Below are 23,058 nucleotides of genomic sequence, written 5' to 3'. Positions count from 1 at the left end.
GGGGAATGCTTATGCCTCAGCAAAGTTGTCCTGAGGAGAGCGGAGCGGTTCATGCAAGTTGAGCCGGGCACTCAACTCTACGGGGCCAGGCCGGCCACGTTCAGGGGACTAGGTGGAGGCGAACATGCGGCTGGCTGGCGAGAACTTGTGCTGTCCTCTAGATGGGCCCCAGTCTTCTTTTGAGGCCAAAGCCTCGGCAAGAAGATCAGCAGGATCCCTTTCTCCTCTCGCCAGGTGTTTGGACTCAAGAGGCTGAAGCACCTTCCCAGGAACCTTGCTTGCCCCTTGTGGAAATGGCAGCAGGAGGAGCCAAGCCACCTGCATGCCCGGGCTTTTTCTCTCGTCCTGTGCCCGTGTCGATATGGAGAGAGGTCTCTCCAGTACTGGTCCAGGGTACCTGAGTCTCCTGAGAGACTCAGGTACTCGGTGCAGCTTGCGAACGAATGTCCAACACAGTGCCAGCCTTAGAAGCAGACTTCTTCGGCATGGCAACGGGAATGGAAACCGAGGTCTGCATGCCCTCAGCTCCAGAGACAACTCACCCGGGGGTCAACGAATCAGTTCTCTGGCCTGAGGGCCAGAAAGAGCCAACAAGAGATCCCACTGCCTTCCCTGTGGAAGGAGGCAATCCTTTAGAATTCTCAGGGCGAGACTTCTTGTGGGGGGGGGCGGGGGTGGGCGGGGAAGAGACATGTCCGAATCATCCCTCCTAGCAAATCTTTACTAATTATGAATTCCAACAAAGAAACAAAAGATTTGTGTATATGCATTTATTAGCCCCTCATTACCTTTACCGTATAAAGCACTTCATAAACCCATCATAGAAACCCCAAATTACAAATTAAAATGTGAATATCAAATCTGGATTCCATTCCATTGGCATTCACCTATATTACACTGATGTTTTTCAAGAAAGTCACTTGCTCTCAGGGCTTTTGTGACTGATAGGCCAAAGCCAACTACACCACCTAAAAGCACAACCACCTCGCATGAAATACCCAAGAACATTAAAAGCAAGAAAATACAAAAGTTAGATACAGAGGCCCAGACAAGGATGAAGACCTTCATCATCTTGACAGCCAGATCTTAATTAATAATTCTTCTGATATCTCAGAGCAGATAGAAGACAGAAGTGGTTTTTATTGGATAAAGTCCTAAAGAGGAGGGAGATTTGTCTTGTTGGGATAGATCCAGTAAAAGGTAGCAAAGTCTATTATGTAGGCAAATGAATCAGCAATTTAGACGAGGTGATGAATTCTAGGTTTCTTATTTAAGATAATCACAGAAATTTGTTGCTAATAGTTTTAAATTTCCAGAAATTGAGGATGAAGCAAATCATTGCAAGAGGCAGTAACTGGAGTGCTTCCAAACCCAATTCGTTAGGCCAACTTTAATATTTAGGCACAACAAATTTCAAGTATTTGAGTTACGATTTATGCTTGGTTTTTACTCAGAGAGAGAATAATTTTCTGCAATTCTGGTCATTTAAGAATTTGTGCAAGTGATATTTCAAGTTTAGTTTTTTGTTTTGAAGGTTTCAATATTCTTTAAGACTACTATAACATTTATTCTCAGCAAACATCGTAGATTGTCTGCCATTCACTATGGGAGAGAATAATCTCAAGGTGATTATGATTATTTCAATAAAACACTTCTGTTTGGTATTTCTGTTTCTGACTTGAAGATAAATGTCAATTATAATAATTGTCCAATCATCCTTATGTTTTCTTGTCCGAATCATCACCATGGGTAGGGATGATTCGGACATTTTGAAACTTGCACTTGAAGATAAATAGCCAAAGTATATCGACTTTGCCACATCACCGGTAAATGTAGTGATATGAGGCTACACATTGACATGCCAAGGATATCACTGCTCCTAAACTCTGACTTCTAGAGAGCAATTCAAAAAAATGTCCTAACCATCACCGGCTTCTCCCCTACCACCAACCTGAAGACAAAGTCGGGTCAAAGGGAGGGGAGTCTGCTCACTCCGTGGGTAGTTCCCCAGAACGAGGAGAGGCCCCTAGATGCCTGATCTTCCACCCCATGCGGCCTTCCACACCCGACGAAGCAAGTGGAAAAAGACGAGGGGGAGCCCTCACCCGAAGGAGAAGCAGCAAGAAGGGGAGATATTATTACAGTTTCGGTCAAATTCGGATATCTAATATTTTTTTACTTGCTATCATATATTTGTCATGATTCATACGAAATACTTACTCGTGATCTTCCGTAAAGTTAAGAGTTATGGAGATATTTGCCGATGAATATTGTGCTCTTGTTGTTATCGCAAGGATGCTTATGCTGCCATGTCAGTTTTTTCTGCTGATGGGTTTTTGTTGTTTGTCAATGTATTAGGTAAAAATGCCTAATTATCTTTGTTTTTCTATGAATTATATACGGTACAAAATGCTGAAACCTTATCAGTTGCTTTGTTTCAAGAATATCCAATTAACTGCATTTTGAATACAAGCCGCTTTCTACAAAGTGCGCCAGTTGACTGCCATGGATTCCGCGTTTGCACGCCTGCAGGGTTTCTGTCTTACTTGAGGCTATTGGTCGCTTTCCATGGACATTATACCTGGAACTCCACAGGTTGTGAATACTCTTTCTTCGCGGAACATTTAGTACTACCGACAAGTGTTCAGTGTCCGCGTAGGCAGTAACATTGAAGTTTCGGCCGAATTTCACCGAAACTGCAATTAGACGTTAGGGTTCCTCTTCTGTGGGCAGCAATGAGCAATATTACCGCCAGAACATACGAGCTTGCAACAATCTTTTAAAATGGTGCATATCACAGAAGTACGCTGCACCACCCAAAACTGATGCACCATGGCACATGTATCTCTAAATCTAATCATTTGCGGTAGAAATAAAGGTCAGATTCGTTGGAAAGTACACTACTTAAGCTAGGAAAATGTAATTTATATCGGAAACAAATTTGACCAAAACTGTAAATTCTAATTTAAGGAAGCTACTAGAGGGAGAACGGATCCTGACAGGTCAGCCACCAATGGAGTCATTGGGGACATATAACCCTCAGATGACGCCTTGGCAGGCTTCCTTTGGTACCGTCTCCTCCCCTCAAACTTCAACCATTGCTTGGCAGACCAGGAACAACAATCCGAACAAGGTGAATTGCGTAACACACGCCCCCTGCAAGAGGAGCAAAGGACATGTGGGTCCATGTCAACATTAGATCGGAAGCTATTGCAATTCTTACCCCCTATCCCAGGGACACACACTGGGGGAGGGAGGGCTTGTGAGGTTTATCAACATTCATGATAGTAAACAACAAGAAAAAGATCCCACCGTGGAAAATCAGCTCGACGGAAGTCAGGGCAGAGAGCGAAGAATACGTCCACAACCGATGACAGCAGAAAGCAAATTGGTATGTTTACATCCGGGCAGGCAAGACTCCCGCCTCCTGGACGGTGGTTAACTGCCTAACCACCTTGTTTAAAAGTTCAATGGCTGTTTCCAGCTTCGCTGAAAGCAATTCCTAATGTAAAGGACGGACGGTTTGTATATCTGTCGGAACAAATCTCCATATATATTTAACATATTTAATATTTGTAATCCAGAAGTGACCATTTATCTGTCTATCTATCTGTCTATCATTACTGAATGTAAAAAATACCAACCTTCAGGCTTAGGGTAGGCTTGTGAAGAGTTGGATCACCATAACTCTTGTGGCCACCCATATTATGTTGATGGGACTTACAATACAAGATCTTATTTTCATTCATTTCTGTAACCACTTTCTTCAAAATATCTGCTGCTTATCTGATAAGAAGAATAATTAGATACTTTTCTTGCAAAAAGATGAATGAATCAAGGAAACGTCGTATTTAGTATATAAAGCCGTTACTGTGGCAATCTTTCAGCCATTAGTAAAGTGGATATGAGAGTTGGTTAGATAGCAAGATGTAAAAAGATAAAAAGAAAGACATAAATGAGTAGGAGGTATATATGGATTGAAAGTGAAACTGGGAGAAAACCCCACAACTGCACTAAGAAGTAAAGGATCTATAGTTGAATAGCAAGATGTGCTAAAAGAAAGCAGGAATAGATGTTAAGCAAAAGGCTAAAAGTGGTTGCATTTAGGGGTCAAGGGATGCTGCAGACACTTTATAATGCTTACACCTGAACTACTAGAGGTGCATTGACGGCATTAAATTCTATAGGCCTCTGTAAAGATGAACCCTTTTGTTTTGTTTTAGTGCTTTAGGAAAGAAAAAAATTAAATGGCTTCTGTCCACCATTTGCATCGCAGCTAAATACCGCAAATATTTGGCATCCTTGACTACCAAATATCCTCTAAAGACACCGAGAGACTGTCTTGCACTCCCTCCCTACACCAAGACAATATAAGGTATTGCCAGAGAAATCTTTTATTAAACTACTATTCAACGGATTTTCCACAACTGCGGGAAATACTTGAGTTTCATAATATCGAATTAAGTCAACTGACTTCATGAGTCGAAAATCGTATTTTAAATCCATTTTCTGTCACGCAAGTAGTCATTTGCTCTGCGCTTTCAATTAAAAGCATAGTTCACCCACTGGCAAGCGTTGCTCAAAATGAAACTGCGATTCCGTGATCCGGTTAATATAAAAGATAAATCCTGACAATTTGTTATAATATATATATATATATATATAGTATATATATATATATATATATATATATATATATATATATATATATATATATATATGTGTGTATATATATATATATATATATATATATATATATATATATATATATATATATATATATATATGTATAAAGAAATATATATATATATATATATATATATATATATATATATATATATATATATATATATATATATATAATTTTTTTTTTTTTTTTTTCCAGCTGGAAAAGACTGCACACATGAGCCCAGATGAGCGCGAAATTTACTTGGCTAATTTCCCGTATTTCCCCTCGGGATCAAGCAGTGAACTGGTGTTCAAGATTTACACTGACTGGGCGTCAACATATGTGGAGGTGAGTATTTCATTAACTGATTTGTTAATTAAGCAATATATTTATTTAATAAATGATCATTGATATTCCTCTATAACATTTTATAATTTTCATTATTTTATGTATTCCATTATTCATTATTCTCCATTTCAATTTACCATTCGCAGGGTAACTAACTCATCGACGGTATTAGCCCTCATAATACACTAGCTACGTGGAATGGCATTATAGGAAAAATAAGGGCACATAAATTTTCGTTTTTCTTATAGGAAAAATTTAACGGAAGTGAAATTTCTGAAAATTCATTTATTAGCTTCGAGGGAGCCATATTTGTAGATCTGGACTGATACCGATTAACGAAAGTTTGTTTTTTTAAACTGGTTTATACACAGCAGAATCAACCAGAGCCTATGTTACTACTACGAGTACTTCCGTAGAGAGGTAGAGTTGTCAGTGTACCTCACATGGTGCATAGTAGGTATTACAGGGTCTTTTACAGCGTTCCTTCGGCCCCTGGCTGCAACCACTTTCATTCCTTTTACTGTACCTCCATTCATATCTCTTTCTTCCATCTTACTTTCCACCCTCTGCTAACAATTACTTCATAGTGCAACTGCGAGGTTTTCCTCCTGTTACACCTCAAAACCTTTTACTCTCGGAATTTCAACACTGAATGACCACGCTCCAGCCGCTTGGCTTTTGGGCCTAAATTCTATATTCCTCTTCTGCTACCGTTACCACTATGTGTAGAGAACGCTAGCACCTTCCAGAGCCTTCCTCGTTAGGCACTAATGAATCACAAATTCAAGACAGAACTGATATCATATTTTGTCTTCCGTTCAAATCCTGTGACTCTGACACAGCGTTACGTAGGTTACGTTAGCCGCCGACGAAGTGGCGTCTCGTGCCGGGTGAAGACCAGCGTCATAGCCTGAGGGTGTTGGATGTGGCCGCGGGCACGGGAAGCGTGGGGCTCCAACTCAGCTCCAGAGGCTTCAAGTAAGTCCAGTTTATGAAGCTAATGCTGTACGTGTACGACTTAGTATGATTACTTGTATATGCTTCCTCTTTTATTTCGCTGCCAACGCTCTTTTGTTTGTGACTTTGTTAATTCTCATTCACCACCTCTGTTATATATAATGTGATTTGTTGCTGTATGTACATTTTGACGGTATTCTAACACTGTCGTTTTGTTGCTTATAATGTTATTTTTGCCATGCTGGACTCGATTACTTGTAACTTTTCCCATATTACAGTAAGCATCATTCTGTTGTTTAAAAAGCCTCCTGGAAGGCAAATTCACCATTATTCTTATTATACATGGCTATAAATTTACCAAAGCAGGCCAGAATTCCATGAACCTGCACAAGTGAACTATCTACCGCTTACTTGCAGCATGAAACGGGTGTCACCAGAATTTTCCATTTCAGGCGGTTATCAACCAACCTCTTTGAAAGATGGCAAGTGGAATAACTGGGGAAACACAAAGGAAGAAAGAATAATTACATTCTAAAGATGAATTGTTTGCCGTTGCGCCTGTACTGATTCACAACTTCCAGAGCATTCAGGATTGAGAAGCACATTTTCATGCTATAATCCGGCATGCCTCTGGTGACCGACGTCAGGAATTTTACCTCCGACGCACTAGTTCTGGAGTTTCGAGATGTCAGTTGACTCAAGTGATAACGGTCTGATGAGCAAACTCTACAAACATCAAATATAGAAGGTCCAGCAAGATTCAGTTTTTTTTTTTTTTACAGCTCTTATTACAAAAATTAGACTGAAAATTTAACATACATTAAGCTAAAGTACAACCTTATGGATCACGTAGTCGGCTACAAGGAACGCAACCCAAAAAGGTGGCTTCACAAAACCTGTAAAACCATGATATCGGTCTCAGAAAGTTGTACTCACATGATTCTTATTTCTGAATCATCAGTTTACACTGACTAAACATCAACTATAATAAGCTCTGATGGCAAAAATACAAAGTGATTAGAGGTGAACACATCACGGACTCTTACAGCAAAACCGGCTCTTAGCTGATAGGCACAATGATTACACGAGCCTACTTCTAGTGGTACCCTGAGAGAGATTTCGAGGCGACTTTTGCAGGGTCCATCGTCACTTCGCATTGCCGCTCAAAGATTCTACATTGGTCAATTCGTCCAAACTTTTAAGCATCAAAAAGAGAGTCCTTTTAATTCTCTTAACACTGCATGTGCAGTCTCCCTTCTTTTCGCATATCCTGAACGTTGTGAAAGATTGTCGGAAAAATCTTGACTCATTTTTCACAACCGAGGCAGGAATTATGTGTCTTCCATCAAATTGTGGTGGTCATGTCATCTTATAATTTTTAACAAAATATATGAGGACCTCGGTGAGGTAAGCCTCAACATATATATCTCTTACGGTATCATTTTGCAAAGAGCCCATAATTTCTTACACTATTTCTAGCCTATGTTGTATTTTTATCTCATCAACTTAAACAACTTTTATTTAAAAGTTTAGAATACAACCTCGGTTGGAGATGAATAGTTACTCTGGTGCCTGATAGGTTAGACAGGCTATGGAGAGTTAGGCTGGGGTCCATACTTACCATCATCCTGGAAAAGTTCTTAGCTGTAACCCTTTCATTTCTTTTACTGTACCTCATTCATATTCTCTTTCTTCCATCTTACTTCCACCCTCTTCTAACAGTTGTTTCATAGTGCAACTACAAGGTTTTCCTCCTGTTACTCTCAAATTTTCTTTCAGCACTGAATGACCTCATAGGCCCCAGCGCTCGGATTTCGGCCTTGATTGTATATTTTATCTGTTTGTCTACCTATCCTGGAAAAGTACGCAGATGGCAGCAATTCAGACTGCGTCTTCATATGAATGTAAATAAGCGCTAATATCAGTTTGTATGGCTGCCCATGCCTGGGAAACTATTCATGTGTAACAGCGGAGATACAAGAATTTTTTAGTAATGAAATAACAGAAGTCATTATGGTCTCTATAAAATATATACCTGTGCCCTTACAGATTAATCGACGCACTTGAACCCAACAAGGTAATGATGAAGCTTCTAGAAACAACTGGAGTTTACACGAAGAACTACTCGGAGTTTTTAGGCGATGGGGCAAATTCTGTTCCAAGTGGTAAGTATTGAGTCGCCGGTGTATCGAAATGACTAAGGTCTTGCTTGACTGCTTGTTGAATGGAGAGGGAATAGCATCGAAACTATTTGTACTCTTCAGCAGTATTATCTCTCTGTCTCTCTCTCTCTCTCTCTCTCTTTATGATAACACATGCACAGTAAAAAAAAAAAAAAAGCCCTGCAGGGTTTCTTTCTGAAATCATGAATTAAGTCTAAAAAAATGCAAGTCATGTTAAAAAAACTTTTCAAATTTATAAACTTGTCCGCACTGATTTATAATAGTTAACTGACTTCAAAGACGTGAACTGCTAAATTATCTTTGTAGGTTGCTCTTCGATACAGCGAACTGATAACATCGTTGTTGTAACACTGAAAAGCATCACAGTACGACAGCAATTCTGATCAAGGACGTTCGTTTGCCACTGTTGTTCAAACAAACACTGTAAAATGCTAATCAGATCTGAGAGAGAATCCTTAATCTTCGGATTGTAAGCTTCAAGTACTGGTTCTCTCCTTCTGATGCCCCGCTTTAGAATTATCGTAAACGTTTTTTCTTCATGTTTAAACCAGCCCCTTCTCCCCGCCCTCTTTTTCTTGCTTTCTTTAGGCAAGGACCAAAAAGGTTGTCTTTTTTTTTTTTTTTAGACTTTGCACAGAAAAAAATAAATAAAAGGCAGGTAAATCAGCTTCAGAACCTTGAGTAATAATCTTATTTGTCGATAAACGCTGTAGAATATAGTATTGCCATTGACTTTCCTTACAAGGGACGCCAAAATGACCAGCTGCGAACTAGGAAAGTACAAGATGTCAGAAATATTGCCAGCACTGATAACTGTATGACAATTTTATTTCAGGCAACACAGAATCTAGAAATGAAATGGCCCGTTAATTTGGATCATAGATGTCCTCAAGACAATGCCGTTTTGAGGGTCAGTCGTTGTTATCAGTAGATCCATCACTTTTGGTCATAGGCCTCCCTTTCCCTCCCTGGTTTTATTTCCTTTCTGTGTTACTTTCCTTGTTAGAACCTCACACCTGACAGACTTTCAGGTTTTCTCTGTAGATTTTTAAGCCATTAGCATATCAGTTTCCAATGTATACGCAAGCATGTATCCATGCTCAGTGTTTGCTGAATACCACCGATGCACCAGTTTTGCTGGGTGAATGGTGGCCATCAAATTCTCGAGTGATTGGTGTATTGGTGTCAACTAAATCCTCTTAACGAGGATTTCTTCAAAATATAGACTACTGTCTTTGGGCAATATTTGAAACATAAATTCCTGAACTGTTTCACTGAATTAAAATTTTTTCAGAAATTTATGCAGTACATAACCATATCTGGGGCTTTAGATTTTTGTATATAATTTTCTTAGCTTTGGATGTCTGGTTTAATTTAGAATGAATAAATTGGCGATAGTAGTTTTCCCTTGTTTTTCCTCTTTTTCGAGCGCACATGCAAGGAAAGTTCATTTTTTTATCACTTAACCCTGATATTTTTTCGTATTGTCAATTGCTAAAGATATTTTTTCTTACCCATTTTGACAATTGGCCATATGTAAAGTAAATTTAATATTTAATGACTCACACAGGAAAGAATTCAATACTTATTCGTTGAGCTACGCTACACCAAACGTGTTTTGAATGAATGAATAAATACGATTAGACCACCTAACATTCGCTTTTTCCCAGACGCATACGATGTTCTCGTCTGCTCCGGAGGTATGATGGAGGGGCACATACCCCTCAAGGGTATTGATGACATGATAAGGGTCACTAAACCAGGTGAGTCATTGTTGATTTAAGTTTTTTCTCATAAAGAGGCATTTAATTGCTGTCTCTACCTTTTTCTAAGAAGTACTCTTAACTGTTAATTTCTCGTATAATGAATAAGAAAATATTGTCATTTCTGTAGAACACTTTATCTTGTCATACATACAACAAAATGTCCGTTAGACGGGAATATAATTTTCCCGCTGAATTCATAAAAAGCTTTACTTTTTTTACTAACAGCAAGATGACGGAGGTACAGGAATCAGCTGACTGTTCTATATGATCAGGTAACCCCTGACTTTCAAGTTTCTCTCTATTCATTCAATTTCACAGGAGGACTAATCATCATAGTCATGAGGGCAGAGTTCTTGCACGAGGTGGAGGAATTTAAGGGACTTGAGCATTACTTTGACTCTTTACAAGAGAAAGGCTGCTTGACGAAGGTAAGGGAATTATTTTTTACCTTGGGTTGTTATTTGCTTTTTGGCTTTAATTTGCTTCGTGCATTTTCGATTTGAGGTTTCAACTACGCTGTGAAAATACTTTTATCCCAGGTAATATTCCTCGTCCACTGCAGGATTTAGCCTGATAGAACAAGGTTAGAGGACAGTAAAATAAATGATTATATATATATATATATATATATATATATATATATATATATATATATATATATATATATATATAATATATATATATATATATATATATATATATATATATATATATATATATATACACATATATACACACACACAAATATATAATTTATACATATATATTATATATACTATATACAGTATATATACTCTTGTAAAATGTAGAACGTATGATTTTTCCACAATAGTGTGATATGCTTTTTAAGTGTTATATGATTTTTCTTTATACAGGAGATGTTGTATAGTATATTCTGTATATTAGTAAAGTTATGTAAGAATGTCTTTGTAATGTCAGGTCTCACAAATATTAATGATTTAGATAACTTAATGTGCACTTAGATTTTAACATTCTTCTTAGTAATAGCGAGTAGCCGGAGGAGAGGTTCAAGTCAGACCAGATGTTCGAGTTGTCATCACAGGTGATAAGGGCGTTGACAGGTATTCGACCAGTAGCGTAAGATTTTGCCTCAGTCAAGATAAGCGAAGACTCATGTTCTTCATCTTGTTTCAAAAACACACTATTACTGGGAGCAAAACACGCCTATCGATTGTGTAATGTTTTGTAAGATTGCATCAGCTGTGCCTCATTCCCAAACGTTAATAATGACATCATCTAATTGTGTTGCTTCGAGCTGGAATCCTAAAAATGTGCTCATTTGGATTTCAGGGACTTTTTATGTGGTTCTCTCTTCAAAAGAGAGAAGTTACATGTAAAGTATTTGTATGGTCATTGATATTAATCTTGTTTGAGATCTTATAATCAGCAATTAGTGTTTCCACTGGTACCGACGCCTATCAAAAAATGCTTTGTGAATTTCAAGCAGCTGCAATTAGGGTAATGCTGTTAAAGTTTTCATAAGTTTGTTTAAGGTAAAGTGACTTTTACTCATTATTACCATGGTATAATAAGGCTGATATATTAAGGGCTTTTGCTTTAGTGAATTTATACTCCATTTTCATTTTATGTCGTGTGTAATAGCGTGTTCTTAATGTCACCTGAATTGTTTGATTCTTTGTGAATCATTTGTTTAACTGTTTGAAAATTTAACACTTTGCCATATTTTATATATTTGCAGTTCCTTAGTTATTCACATTTTATATAGTGGTGATTTAACACTTACCTACTTAGCATCTTAAGTGTTTCATATTAGTTTAACATCACATAATGATTTAATTTTAATTTACTTCGTGATTTGCTTTTCAAATCTTGCCGCTTAATAGTTTAAATTTTGCCTGATTAATTCAATTTTTTGATAAATTAACATTTTTTATTTAATTCAAGATTTAATTAAATTTTATGTTGTTTTCAAGTAATAGTAATTTTTTTTCTCTAACACTTTCCACTCCTGCCTCAGCCAAGACGAGAGTAACTGCTATTCCAGGTACCCGCTGATAATTAGGAAGTCGGCTATTCTTACTGGGAAAGTTTTTAAAAAATCTAATATTGTTTGCATGATAGTGTGAAAAGATTCTTGATAGTGGTGTCAATGGAAAGATGAATAATTTTCCTATCTTTATGTCCCGTTTTCGTTAACATAATATTGATACTCTTCACGAAGGAACGATAAGAATTTCCCAAAAAGCACGGAAAACATTTGTTAGAATGAGCTTTCCTCAGTAATTTTTGCTTCATAAAACACTAATATTCTATTTTTTCCTCTTCAAGTATGTTCCCCCTTAACATCCATTTATCTATGATTATCATTTTTCATGACTGGACTGACATCATACTAATGTTATTGAATTGGAAGCCATTTTTGTAAAATAATACCTGGCACCACATTCTAAATCGGCTGCGTTCATTTACTTGGGAAATTAAGAACGCTCTGTACCGACCTCTCTAAACAAGAAAGATGCCATTTAGAAATTACTAATTAATTCTTTATTTCTCCTTTTCCTGAAATAAGTCCTTACTGGGGAGATCAAATTGATAGGTCAATTTGTTATATAAAAACAAAAATATAGAAAAGAACAAAAATATTGACATAACCATAAAATAAAACGTAAAAGTTTTTGTAACTACTGTGTATGGCACCATACAATCCAGTTGTTTACAAAGAGGTGCGAATTTCCCCGCAGGTCCTTCTCCGCCCGCCTTGCCAGACCTAAGGTAGACCAACTCGGTAGGAAATGGAGAGATAGTGAAGATGTACAGTATATATATTAATCTGAATATATATATATATATATATATATAGCATATATATATATATATATATATTATATATATATATATGTGTACAGTATACGAGTATGTCTCCATTCACAGAGTTGGTCGACTCACAGGTAGGTCTACATAAGTATAGTGTGTGGGATCACCCACACAAATATAATTATATATATATATATATATATATATATATATATATATATATATATATATATATATATATGTGTGTATTTAGGTGTGTGGCACGTGCATGAATCCAATGCACCCCCACACCTTACTCTATACCTAGAACAAAAGCTCTCATATTTCACGACGATGGATTAAGGGTTCCAACGGTTAAAAAGAATATACATTTGTGTGCCTTATTTTCTCTAACGCTTACTTTTACGGGTACACCATTTAAAGGGCCAACCTAGTGCCCAACTCTGATATGAATATGTGAAAATATGCACAAGTAATTCAATATATTTCAATGATTTTGCAATGACTTTATGAGTACAAATTAATCTATTTACAATAGTTGTTTGAATGACAGATCAGTGAATAATATATTGCTCCTGTTTCTGGATGATATTTTATCGATGGCCAATCACTCAGTTAACAGGGAATACCATACATAGTTTTCTAAATTCAGATTTACTAACGCTGTGTGAGAATTTTATAACAGGCTGAAATTAGTACATACAAGCAGACATATAAAACTCTAAAACTCTCTGGATTTACCAAAAATATTCACTTTTTATTAAATGATTTCTGATGATTTATTACATATTCTTGTAAATTCTTGTAATTAACTAAATTTAAATTGTTCAAGTATTTTTTTAGCTTTTCATAGGACTTCATATCGGATATCATTGGCATTAGTTATGTTTCCATAAGCCTGATATTTGAAAAAATCTCCGTCACTTTCATAACACTATGTTCGGTCAGTGAAAAGAATGTCGTGTTACTTGCAAATAATGTGTGTGTATGAGTGTGTAGTGTGATAGTGAGGCGCGCGAGAGAGAGAGAGAGAGAGAGAGAGAGAGAGAGAGAGAGAGAGAGAATTCACACGGCAGTGGGGTCGTGAGGTTTGCTGGCGCCTGGGGGCAAAGCCTTTTATGGCGCCCCGAAAAGTTGGGCCCGGCCGGGGGGAGGACTATTTTCATTTGAGTGTGGTAATCTTGGCAGGAAATGTTTGCCTTCATTATTTTAGATATATTGTGTTAAAACAAAACATTCTAATTTGTATAATAATATTCTGGGACGATAGAACACAAACCGAATTTGCAAACTGAAATAGTTTATTTTACTGCAATTAATTAATCATTTGCCCTCATAAATAAATTCCAAAATGTTGATAAAATAGCTAAAATGTAGATTATAGTAAAGCATCACACTAACCAGTAACTGTTAATAACCAAAGACAAATGGCAAATTAAGTAAATTTGAGTAAAAAAAGGAGTTAAACATTAGGGAATACAGGGGGATAAGAAAATCATGAAAATCTACAATTTGTTGCCAGCATAGAAGTTAATACTAGAAAAAAATTTAGAATTTGTGGTAAAAGACTGAATAGATATAATGCCTGAAAAGAAAACTTATAAGAACAGAGGTGAATTAGTTCACTAACTATAAACCTTACTTTTCTTTAAAGAATGTTTAACGTGCGTCAAAATAATGAAAACAAAAAGATTAGCGATGGCTGTTTAGGATCAAACTTACATATGCAAGGAAATAAGACGGTATAAAGGTATTAGAATATAAAGATAATTAGACAGATATTGATAACAGAAAACCTAAACAAAGAAAAGGATTGACAATGATTTGTAGGACATTAAGTATTAATGCACGTTACAATGTGTTGACAGTTTTGTCTTTCTAGCTTTTACAGCCGCAGATCTGTCTCTCACGTCATCAAAGTTTATTTTGTTTGCGATCTCTTGCTCTACACTTAGTACAGTTAAAGCTGACAATCTCTCTTGCCCCATAGATGTTCGCAGATGCGACAAGATAAGTTTCAACTTACTAAATGATCGCTCACAACTAGTAATTGATACTGCAATGGTCAGAAGTATCTGCTGGGCAACTCGGTTTGGGAAAACAATTTCATCCCCATATTGTGCAATGAAGCAGTAATTCCTGTGGGCTGGCATCAGAACATCATCATGTGTTTTAAGCAGCATTCTGCATTCTACAATTTCGCTGAACAGTTCCAAGCCATCTAAATCAGTGTCATAGAAACTTGCCACATTAATGCACCTTTCTTTGATGTATGCTTCATTGGTTGTAGATAGCAACTCCTAATATCCAAAAGAAAGCCAAACTTTGAATCCAAGTTATGTAGTCTGATGAACCGTTCGCCCATTTCATTATGCATTCTGTCAATAGTACCTTTTAGCAGACGTTGCACCTCATTTTCTGCTGAGAATGAGGCCTGCAGCAGCATCGTCTCCAATTTCACCAGGCATTTTTTTTCCTCACTCTGCATCGTCTGGCAATTCTCACATCCCAAGCATGACAGAGCTCCTTTGCTTATGATAGATGTCTGTCAGATATCCTCCGATTTCTAGCAAGGAAATAAACTTGCAACGCCTGCATATCTTGTGCTGCCTCATGAAATTAATTTGGATCCTGCAGCCGCTTCTGACTCTGGTCAATCTTGGTAAGTAAAATGTTCCAAAAAATTTAAGGCAAAGAAATCAAATGTCAAAATTCTGCTCAATAGCTGTGTTGCTTCACTTCTGGTATCTGTCTCATTCAAATGACTTCCAATGGTCTCTAAAAGTTGGACCAAATCCCCCACATTTTCGTGTATGGGTCGAACTGCATCAGCTCTAGCACTCCAGCGTGTTTCAGATTCAGCTTTCACAGATATAGGCAAATTCTTCTTTAATCTCTCCCATCTATAGTTCGACCTTGAAAAGAAAACATACACTGCCTGCACAGTTCCTAAAAATGTGACCATCGCCACCTCATGACCAGCGGAATGAACCCCAGCCTTGAGTGGCTGTACTCCTGATTTGTGTCCAGACATGACAGCAGCATTATCATAACACTGTGGACGACAGTCTTCAAAAGGCAAATGATCTTTCTCCAGCTGCTGCATTACTACATTTACCGTACTTGCTGCATCCTTTTGGTGTGGTAATTTCTTTTAATAAATCCAAGGAAACTCTCTTTCACGCAAACTGTTTTTTTCTTTATAGCTTATCTCTACATATCTTATTATCTCTGACATTTGTTCCCCATGTGCAGCATCTGGAGTGGAATCAAGCATTATACCGTAATACGTAGCTCTTCGGATGCCATTCAGTAAAGTGCTTCTAACAGTAGATACAATAATCTGGATGAATTCATTTTGAACATCAGCAGACAAATATGAAGGGGACTTTGGATTGGACACTTTGTTTAAGCAGTATATCGTGATTATGCTAGCCTGAGCATGCTGAGATGATGGTTGATGGAATACCAGGTGCTGTCCTCACGCAAAACTTACCCTTGTAATAGCCGCTTCAGACAAACTAGCAATCGCTTCCTAGTCTAGTTTTAGTAAAATTGATTTAGTCTACCTCTGGGGCCTGGGCTCTGTGGCTACCGTCTGTGCTAACTTTTTCATACCTTGGTTCTCACGGCGTGTATAAAATTGTGAAATTGTGTTGACAGGTTGACAGTGTTGTTGTGACTAACGTCTTTCTCATTCGAGAATGAAAAAAGGTTGCATAAATTAAAATTTCTTACTATATTTTTCGTTGCAAAAGATAAATAAATAAAATACTTTATGTATTGATAATAACATCAGCCTCAGCTTTATGAAATTGCAGAAATAATTGTTGTCTACAGTTTGTTATGCACAAAAAAAAAAAAAATGCTCATGAAAGAAAACGAAACACTAGATTGATGGGGGGTAACTATCCAATATCTTTGCACTGACTCTCGGTCACTGAACCACTTATTTGATAAGTACGTAATAAAATTTGATAGTATAGTAATTAACACAATGATTACATTTATATATAATGAACATTAAAGGAAGCCAATCTTCGGTAAATATAAAATATGCACTGAAAACTCATAAAAACTCATAAGTTACTGGTTTCATCACCCCTATTTCCCCCAAAATAGATGTCTTCTCAACTTCAGTTTGGCGCCCCCACAATGCTGCGTCCGGGGACTTATGTCCTCCCCAGCCCGCCCCCCGCCCTCACGACGCCTCTGGCACACGGTAGAACAGCAGCCACCAGTTCTTTTTAGCGCAGCTACTGCCAAACTGCGAATCTCCTCAGAGAGAAATATTACGATCTTTGTACGTTGTGTAAAGTACATGTTTTATATAGGATTAGGTTGAAAAGGTAAAAGGTAACATACAATTTTTTTCCTCGAACTTCTTTACAATGAAGAATACCCTTGGAAATTATATGTTTGAAAACTGAAAGTGTTGAATTGTTTTGATACTTTCGGCCTGGGTAGTATAGGTAATTTCCGCACTGTTTTTAAGTGGGGTAAGGTTAACGTGGATATATATAAATAGATAGAGAGATAGATATACTTTAACCAAGTGATAAAGAGAAGCCAATTACTGTACTTAGCACAATGACATTAAAAGAATTACAGGCGATAGAATTAGTGTTATCTAGAGCTGAATAACTTTTTTTTTTTATTAAATGAGCAATTCTCTCCAGAATTTGACTTAGAAGTGCCTTTCCATCATCTTGCATCTCTACTCATGATACTTTGTGGGTTTCTTTTTTATCCTAATAAAAAAAAACATTCTTCAAGAACCATTAATCTCAAAGGTTAGGTTTAGCAGTAAGAGCATTCTTTTAATCTGCAATGTTGAAGGTGCGAGATTTGAATACGTCTCGTTTTTGACTTTGTATAGGTTACAGTATACTTCAGACAACAGGGCTTTCCTGTGTCGAAAAGAATCTCATATAGATTATAAAAATTATTTCAGATTCCATTGTCAGTGGAAGTTGAGTAGGTTCATGGATCTTCCTAGAGGCATCTGTTTCAACGCGACTGCGTATTTTACCCCATTACTTATGCATACTAAGGCAGAGAGCTGTAATGTTTTATCCTCGACCGTGTACATTTAGCTTGTTGCCTGTGCGTTAACAAGGTGATTCGACAGTGGAAGAACTAGTATTTTTAATGGAATTTGGTGAAAGCAATCGTTGGATGATCCTTCCAGACTAAAAGCCAGTGCTGGCATAAGGCCAGCTTAATCTAGAACGAATTAACGATAAAATAATTGTGATGGATATCAGTGCAGATTTGGCCGTTTGTCTTTATGAAACCATTTTGCCCATCTTAAAATAGTGTATCGGGAGTTTTTCGGGAATTAATGGTTCTATAGAAGGAAGCATATCAGTGTTTCTACCACGTTTTAGTATACTTAATAATTATTGGTGAGTTTAACCTAGATGGTGGAAAGGTGCATAACTAAACAATCATTATTCAAGATCAAACTTAATGCTTGGTCTGTTTACGGCGATGTGTTGCGTCGTTTGGAGCAGGTTAGCTTTCTGTTCAGTGTTCTTTATGTCTCTGATATTCGTGAAACACTATTTTTACGATACTTTCATATGAAAAATCTAACATTTTCATGTTCTTTCCAGGTGGAAGTGAAAAGAGTGCCGAACTACGTGACTGGCAAGGATGGAATCATCTTCACCTATAGGGTTTTGTAAGTTTGTCTTCTAAATACATTCTTGTATGGTCACCATAATTAATTTGGCATTGTACTTTGGAGTGAGGTTTGATTGTTGTGAGTGACCTCTAAAGCAATGACTGAGCATAATTTCTGTTCATTGTCACTTGCTCCATTACAGATAAAACTTTACTTGATTGTTTGTTTTTCACATTTTACCTCTGCACAATCTTGATGGCAAGTATTGATGTTTGGCTGCTCCTTGAGATCATATTGTAAACTAAACTGGCAATAAAATTGCAGTGAATTTCTTGATAAATAACGGCGCCAAAGTAACGATGAGTTGGCAAGTAATTATCATCAAACTAACACTGAGATATTAAAACTCATTTTCTTCCCCATTTTCTACACGTAGAAGATCGGCTCTGAATAACAAATAGCCTTGGCAATCTCGTGTGACATTTATTCTGTCCTTTCACTACTGTCCTTCAAATCAAGATTTAGATTCTTTTGTTTCAAGTCACGATTGTTGTAGCCCATTATACGAAAATGTTTAAAATTTGAAAACGTTGGTTACAGGGTCACCACCTAACGTGCAATTGAATGCCACCATACCCTATATATGAAACTGTATTAACAGACATGGATTGTCAGTTGAAGAATTTTTGTGAATGCTGCAGACTGAACATAAATTTCCATTATTATATGTTACATATAATCACATTGGTGTTGTGACTCATTATCCTCAAAGAGGTAACTACAGCTTATAAAAGGATCCGAATTTTCCAGGGGTAGAAAAAAAAAAAATAATTTGGAGACTTCCTGTTATGTGGTCCATCACGGCGAAGCAGTCTGCCAGTTTTAATGAAGGTTTCAGCTGATCAGTTATTTGTCTTTATATCCAGTGATTTTTACAGGTTTTTAAAAAGCAGATTTGTCTGAAAAGAATCATTGAGTAAACAAGGAAATGCTGGGGTAGCATAACCTGAGTTAATTTTTTGTCAATCACGATCTCCTCTTCGTACTGAAGTATAAAATGTTACAGCAAATACTGAAAACACATTTTCGTCAAATTTTTGGGAAACGAAAGAGGTTATTGTAGGGTGTTCTTTATCCTCACTGTTATCCCTAAGCTAAGCTAAAGGTCGGTTGCCTTGATGCTTTTACTGCTAAACTCTTCATCGGTAAATCCTCCCACAATTTATCACGCCTTCTGCTCCTTCGCCTCCCTTGCCCAGGCCATCAAATACTGGACCCTTATCATATCTACAGTATAGTCTTTACCACCCCAACACTTCCAATTCCTTCGTATTTCGGCTGTTCTTTAAGGATTAAGAATACTGTAGTGTGTTTGTAAACAATTCTTTTATTCTGTATAAAGTATACTATTAATTTTGATATTTTAATTCTAAGAGAAATATGAGCAGACGAGAAAATGCGAAACTGTTTCATTTCATTTTGATGTTGGTATTCTTATCGAAACATGGAAGGCATCGGTAAGTTCTCGAGGATAATGTTTCAGAATAACATTTAGCATAAAAAGATCTAAAATAGATAGATAAGAAGAATATTCTTAGCACGGAGTTCGACAGAACCAGCTCGGTGATACCCAGCTTTTATGAAGTACTAGACTGACTAGAGTTTTTAGTATGGTTACTATTGTCTTCCTTTGTCACAGAAGTAATGGAACAATAACTTGGTTGACAATCCATCGAAATAATCAATCAGTCTCTCTCTCTCTCTCTCTCTCTCTCTCTCTCTCTCTCTCTCTCTCTCTCTCTCTCTCTCTCTCTCTCTCATGTCATCCACATCTACTATCCCGAGGATAATGATGGTGACGTCGGAGTTTCTATTCGGTTCTGAGATTAAACTGTGAAATCTGAAATCGTTTTAAAGCATAATTCTTGTGTATAAATGTGTTGATCATTGTTGGAAGAGAGAGAGATATATATACAAAATGGGGTGCTGGGAATGGATCTGTACTCAGAACTAAAAACATTTTTGTTCAGCAAACTTCAGACTTCTCTTTAGCATACATTATTTGTTGTTATTAAAGTACCTTTTAAGGACGGGGGAATACCCGTTATGTCTTCAGTATTCTCATATAAATTACAGTAAAATGCGCACGTACTACATCGTAAACTGGCTTTTTTCCCTGGGTTAAAGCATCAATCAAACGCAGACAACATACCTCTGAAGTTAAATTACATACACACAGGAGCTGCATCATCTGGAATAAACGATGTACGTCAGCGTTAACAGCAGCAGCAACAAGAATAATTATAATTCGGTAAAACTGGAAAATGTGCTGGTGTTCCTAAACTAGGATACCATATCAAAGTTGCACAGAAAATCATCTTACGGAAAATGGAACTTCAAAGGGATCTGCAAGAAAGATCTTTCGCCTAAAACTTAGCAAAAATACAAGGGAAAACTTGTTTTCAAATGGATATCACGAAAATCCATTGTAATTGTTCACATGCTCCTATATTGTTATCGTGACACATTGTTCTTTATACTGTACCTGTCGAGGTCATTTTTCATTATGTAATAAAAGTGAAGGAGGAGGGCGTCAATGTAGAGCCATATTTGAGCGCCGGGAAAATAAGTGTTTGTTGTCCGTCATCAGCTGATCGGGTTTCTGACACTTGACACTTTTTTTGACATGTCTAACTTGCACGGAGTAAAGCATACCAAGGGAGACGCCTGAAAGGTACGAATTTAGCCTTCTTGAATTGTAATAAGCATAAAATGCATGTTCATATTATAAGTGAGGAGGATACGCGTAACAAAGCAATGCAGGAAAATTAGGGAATAGGCTTCGGTGAAGCCTTCGCATTGCTTGCCAATGCAGAGCGAACGTTCAGGCTAGGCCAGGCTAGCCTGGGCTTCATTAGCATATGTTATGCGTACGTGAAGGCCATTTAAAGAAATTCAGCATGTAATTGTAAACAAAATTTTGACATTAGTCTATTTTGAATCCATTCTAGACTAGCAAAGGCTGCGGTTGGCTAGCAGGCTTGTTCATACCATTTTATTAATAGTCCAGGCTGTAGGCTACAATGCTGTCAGGTATTTAATTTATGTAAAGCAGAGTTGGGGATTTTGGATTTACAGGCTTCTTTTTGATGAAGCTTAGCCTAACTGTTAGACTAGGCCTAGGCCAGGGTAGCGCATTGTGTGGTGGTGATGGACTGAGTAGGTATAACCGAGGCAAACCTAAGCTAGTCATGGCGCAGATTAGGTCAAGTCAGTTTAGGATAGGTGCCTAGGCCTATACACCCATTTTATTCATTTTCACAATATTTTTTTATATATGTAAATCACTTGTCAGTTATAAAACGGAGTTCTAAAATCAGTGTAATGCTCGTTAGGTCTAGCTTCATTTCGTGTAATGATTGCTAATTTACAATGATCATAACAGCCCAATGGAATAGGTTACAATGAACTGAAATAATGCATTACTTAATGTAAGATAGGAGGCAGCGTCCTATCAGGCTGGAAGGCCTTTGCTACTTTGGATGCCCCTGTATCTGCTAGGCCTACAGGTGGTATATAAATAGGCCTAGGGGATTTGCATATCATTAGGACTGGTCTAAAAAATAGCCACTGCCTTTCGCACAAGCATCATAGAACTTGGATTCTTTCGCCTTGACTTTCAGAATAGGCTGCTTGCTAGTATGACGAAGTTAGGTACTTTGACATGAAGTTTTATAACCACAGTATTTTTTCCATTGTCGTTAGCCTAAGTCACATTTTGAACATTTTATAGATGCTTATGTTATAGGTGAGACTTGACTATGAAATGCTAGTTGCATTTGCTTCAGACATCCAGTTGTGGGACTGTTTTGTAGGATGAATGATTGTAGTCTGAGTGATTGGAGTGTGAAGAAAAGTAACCGATATCAATTAAGATCAATTGCATTTCTGTGGCAGAACGTGGGAAATACAGCAGAAAGGCCCTGGAAGGTTTATGCCAAACGAGTTTTTTTTATGTATGGTAATTTCATTATGTATACTTGTAAAAGTTAAAGTTAAGTATACCTTAGATTAACCAGACCACTGAGCTGATTAACGGCTCTCCTAGGGCTGGCCCGAAGGATTAGATTTATTTTACGTGGCTAAGAACCAGTTGGTTACCTAGCAATGGGACCTACAGCTTACTGTATTGTGGAATCCGAACCACATTATAGCGAGGAATGAATTGCTATCACCAGAAATAAACTCCTCTTATTCTTCATTGGCTGTTCGGAGATTTGAACGCAGGGCCAGCAGAGTGCTAGCTGAGAACGGAACCCACCCTCCCAATGAGGAACTGTATACTTGTAAAAACAAGTGTATTTTTGTAAACTGGTATCCCATGAATTCCTGATAATTTTGCTTGTTAGTAGGCATTTACTACTATAGCAGAGTCCACCTAGCTTTGCAGCTAAGCCCTGCCCACTGCACGCTAGTGATTGGCTGGCTCTCGAAGGGGGAATGATGCCACACTAGTTGATAGTCCAAATGATTACCAGTGCGAATTTGACTCCGTTCTGTATTGTTGCTTATCATTTATGAAGATCTTGGATAATTTTGTCTGTGCATCTTTTTATTTTTTATTATGTGCAGCATAAATACACAAGCAACCCGCTTTTTTTCCTTTTAAATTGGTGTTGGCCTAAATAAGCGATCCCAAATAGACCACAT

General features: G+C 37.3%; 3 protein-coding genes across 8 annotated transcripts in view; all 3 read left to right on the top strand.

Moving 5' to 3' along the window:
• LOC136854147 (methyltransferase-like protein 27) overlaps positions 1 to 5,095 on the top strand; it is a 60,041-nt gene extending 54,946 nt beyond the window's left edge. For all 5 annotated transcript variants that reach the window (XM_067130380.1, XM_067130378.1, XM_067130379.1 and 2 more), the window contains exon 7: positions 4,886 to 5,095. In XM_067130380.1, coding sequence (XP_066986481.1) covers positions 4,886 to 5,080 — 195 coding nt within the window. In that variant the 3' untranslated portion in view covers positions 5,081 to 5,095. The remainder of the gene's footprint in view (positions 1 to 4,885) is intronic.
• Positions 5,096 to 5,879: 784 nt separating this feature from the next.
• Positions 5,880 to 18,561, top strand: LOC136854149 (uncharacterized). The gene is made up of 5 exons (XM_067130384.1): positions 5,880 to 5,995; positions 8,024 to 8,139; positions 9,828 to 9,920; positions 10,242 to 10,351; positions 18,338 to 18,561. The coding sequence occupies exons 2-5, from the start codon at positions 8,055 to 8,057 to the stop codon at positions 18,407 to 18,409; spliced, it is 360 nt and encodes a 119-aa protein (XP_066986485.1). The 5' UTR covers positions 5,880 to 5,995; positions 8,024 to 8,054; the 3' UTR covers positions 18,410 to 18,561.
• Positions 18,562 to 20,943: 2,382 nt separating this feature from the next.
• Positions 20,944 to 23,058, top strand: part of Wdr81 (WD repeat domain 81) — an 87,308-nt gene continuing 85,193 nt past the window's right edge. For both annotated transcript variants that reach the window (XM_067130374.1, XM_067130373.1), the window contains exon 1: positions 20,944 to 21,082. The gene's annotated coding sequence lies outside the window, so the exon portion shown is untranslated. The remainder of the gene's footprint in view (positions 21,083 to 23,058) is intronic.

This window comes from Macrobrachium rosenbergii, chromosome 28 (assembly GCF_040412425.1).
Source record: "Macrobrachium rosenbergii isolate ZJJX-2024 chromosome 28, ASM4041242v1, whole genome shotgun sequence".
Lineage (NCBI taxonomy): Eukaryota > Metazoa > Arthropoda > Malacostraca > Decapoda > Palaemonidae > Macrobrachium > Macrobrachium rosenbergii.
Note: the sequence above shows the minus strand (reverse complement) of the source record. Positions and strands in the feature narration are given on the sequence as shown.

Bases quoted from the DNA above. Each gene is read 5' to 3' on its own strand.
- LOC136854149 (XM_067130384.1), top strand. From the start codon at position 8,055: ATGATGAAGCTTCTAGAAACAACTGGAGTTTACACGAAGAACTACTCG. The intron at 9,921-10,241 runs GTGAGTCATTGT...TCAATTTCACAG, and splicing joins GATAAGGGTCACTAAACCAG to GAGGACTAATCATCATAGTC. The intron at 10,352-18,337 runs GTAAGGGAATTA...TGTTCTTTCCAG, and splicing joins AGAAAGGCTGCTTGACGAAG to GTGGAAGTGAAAAGAGTGCC.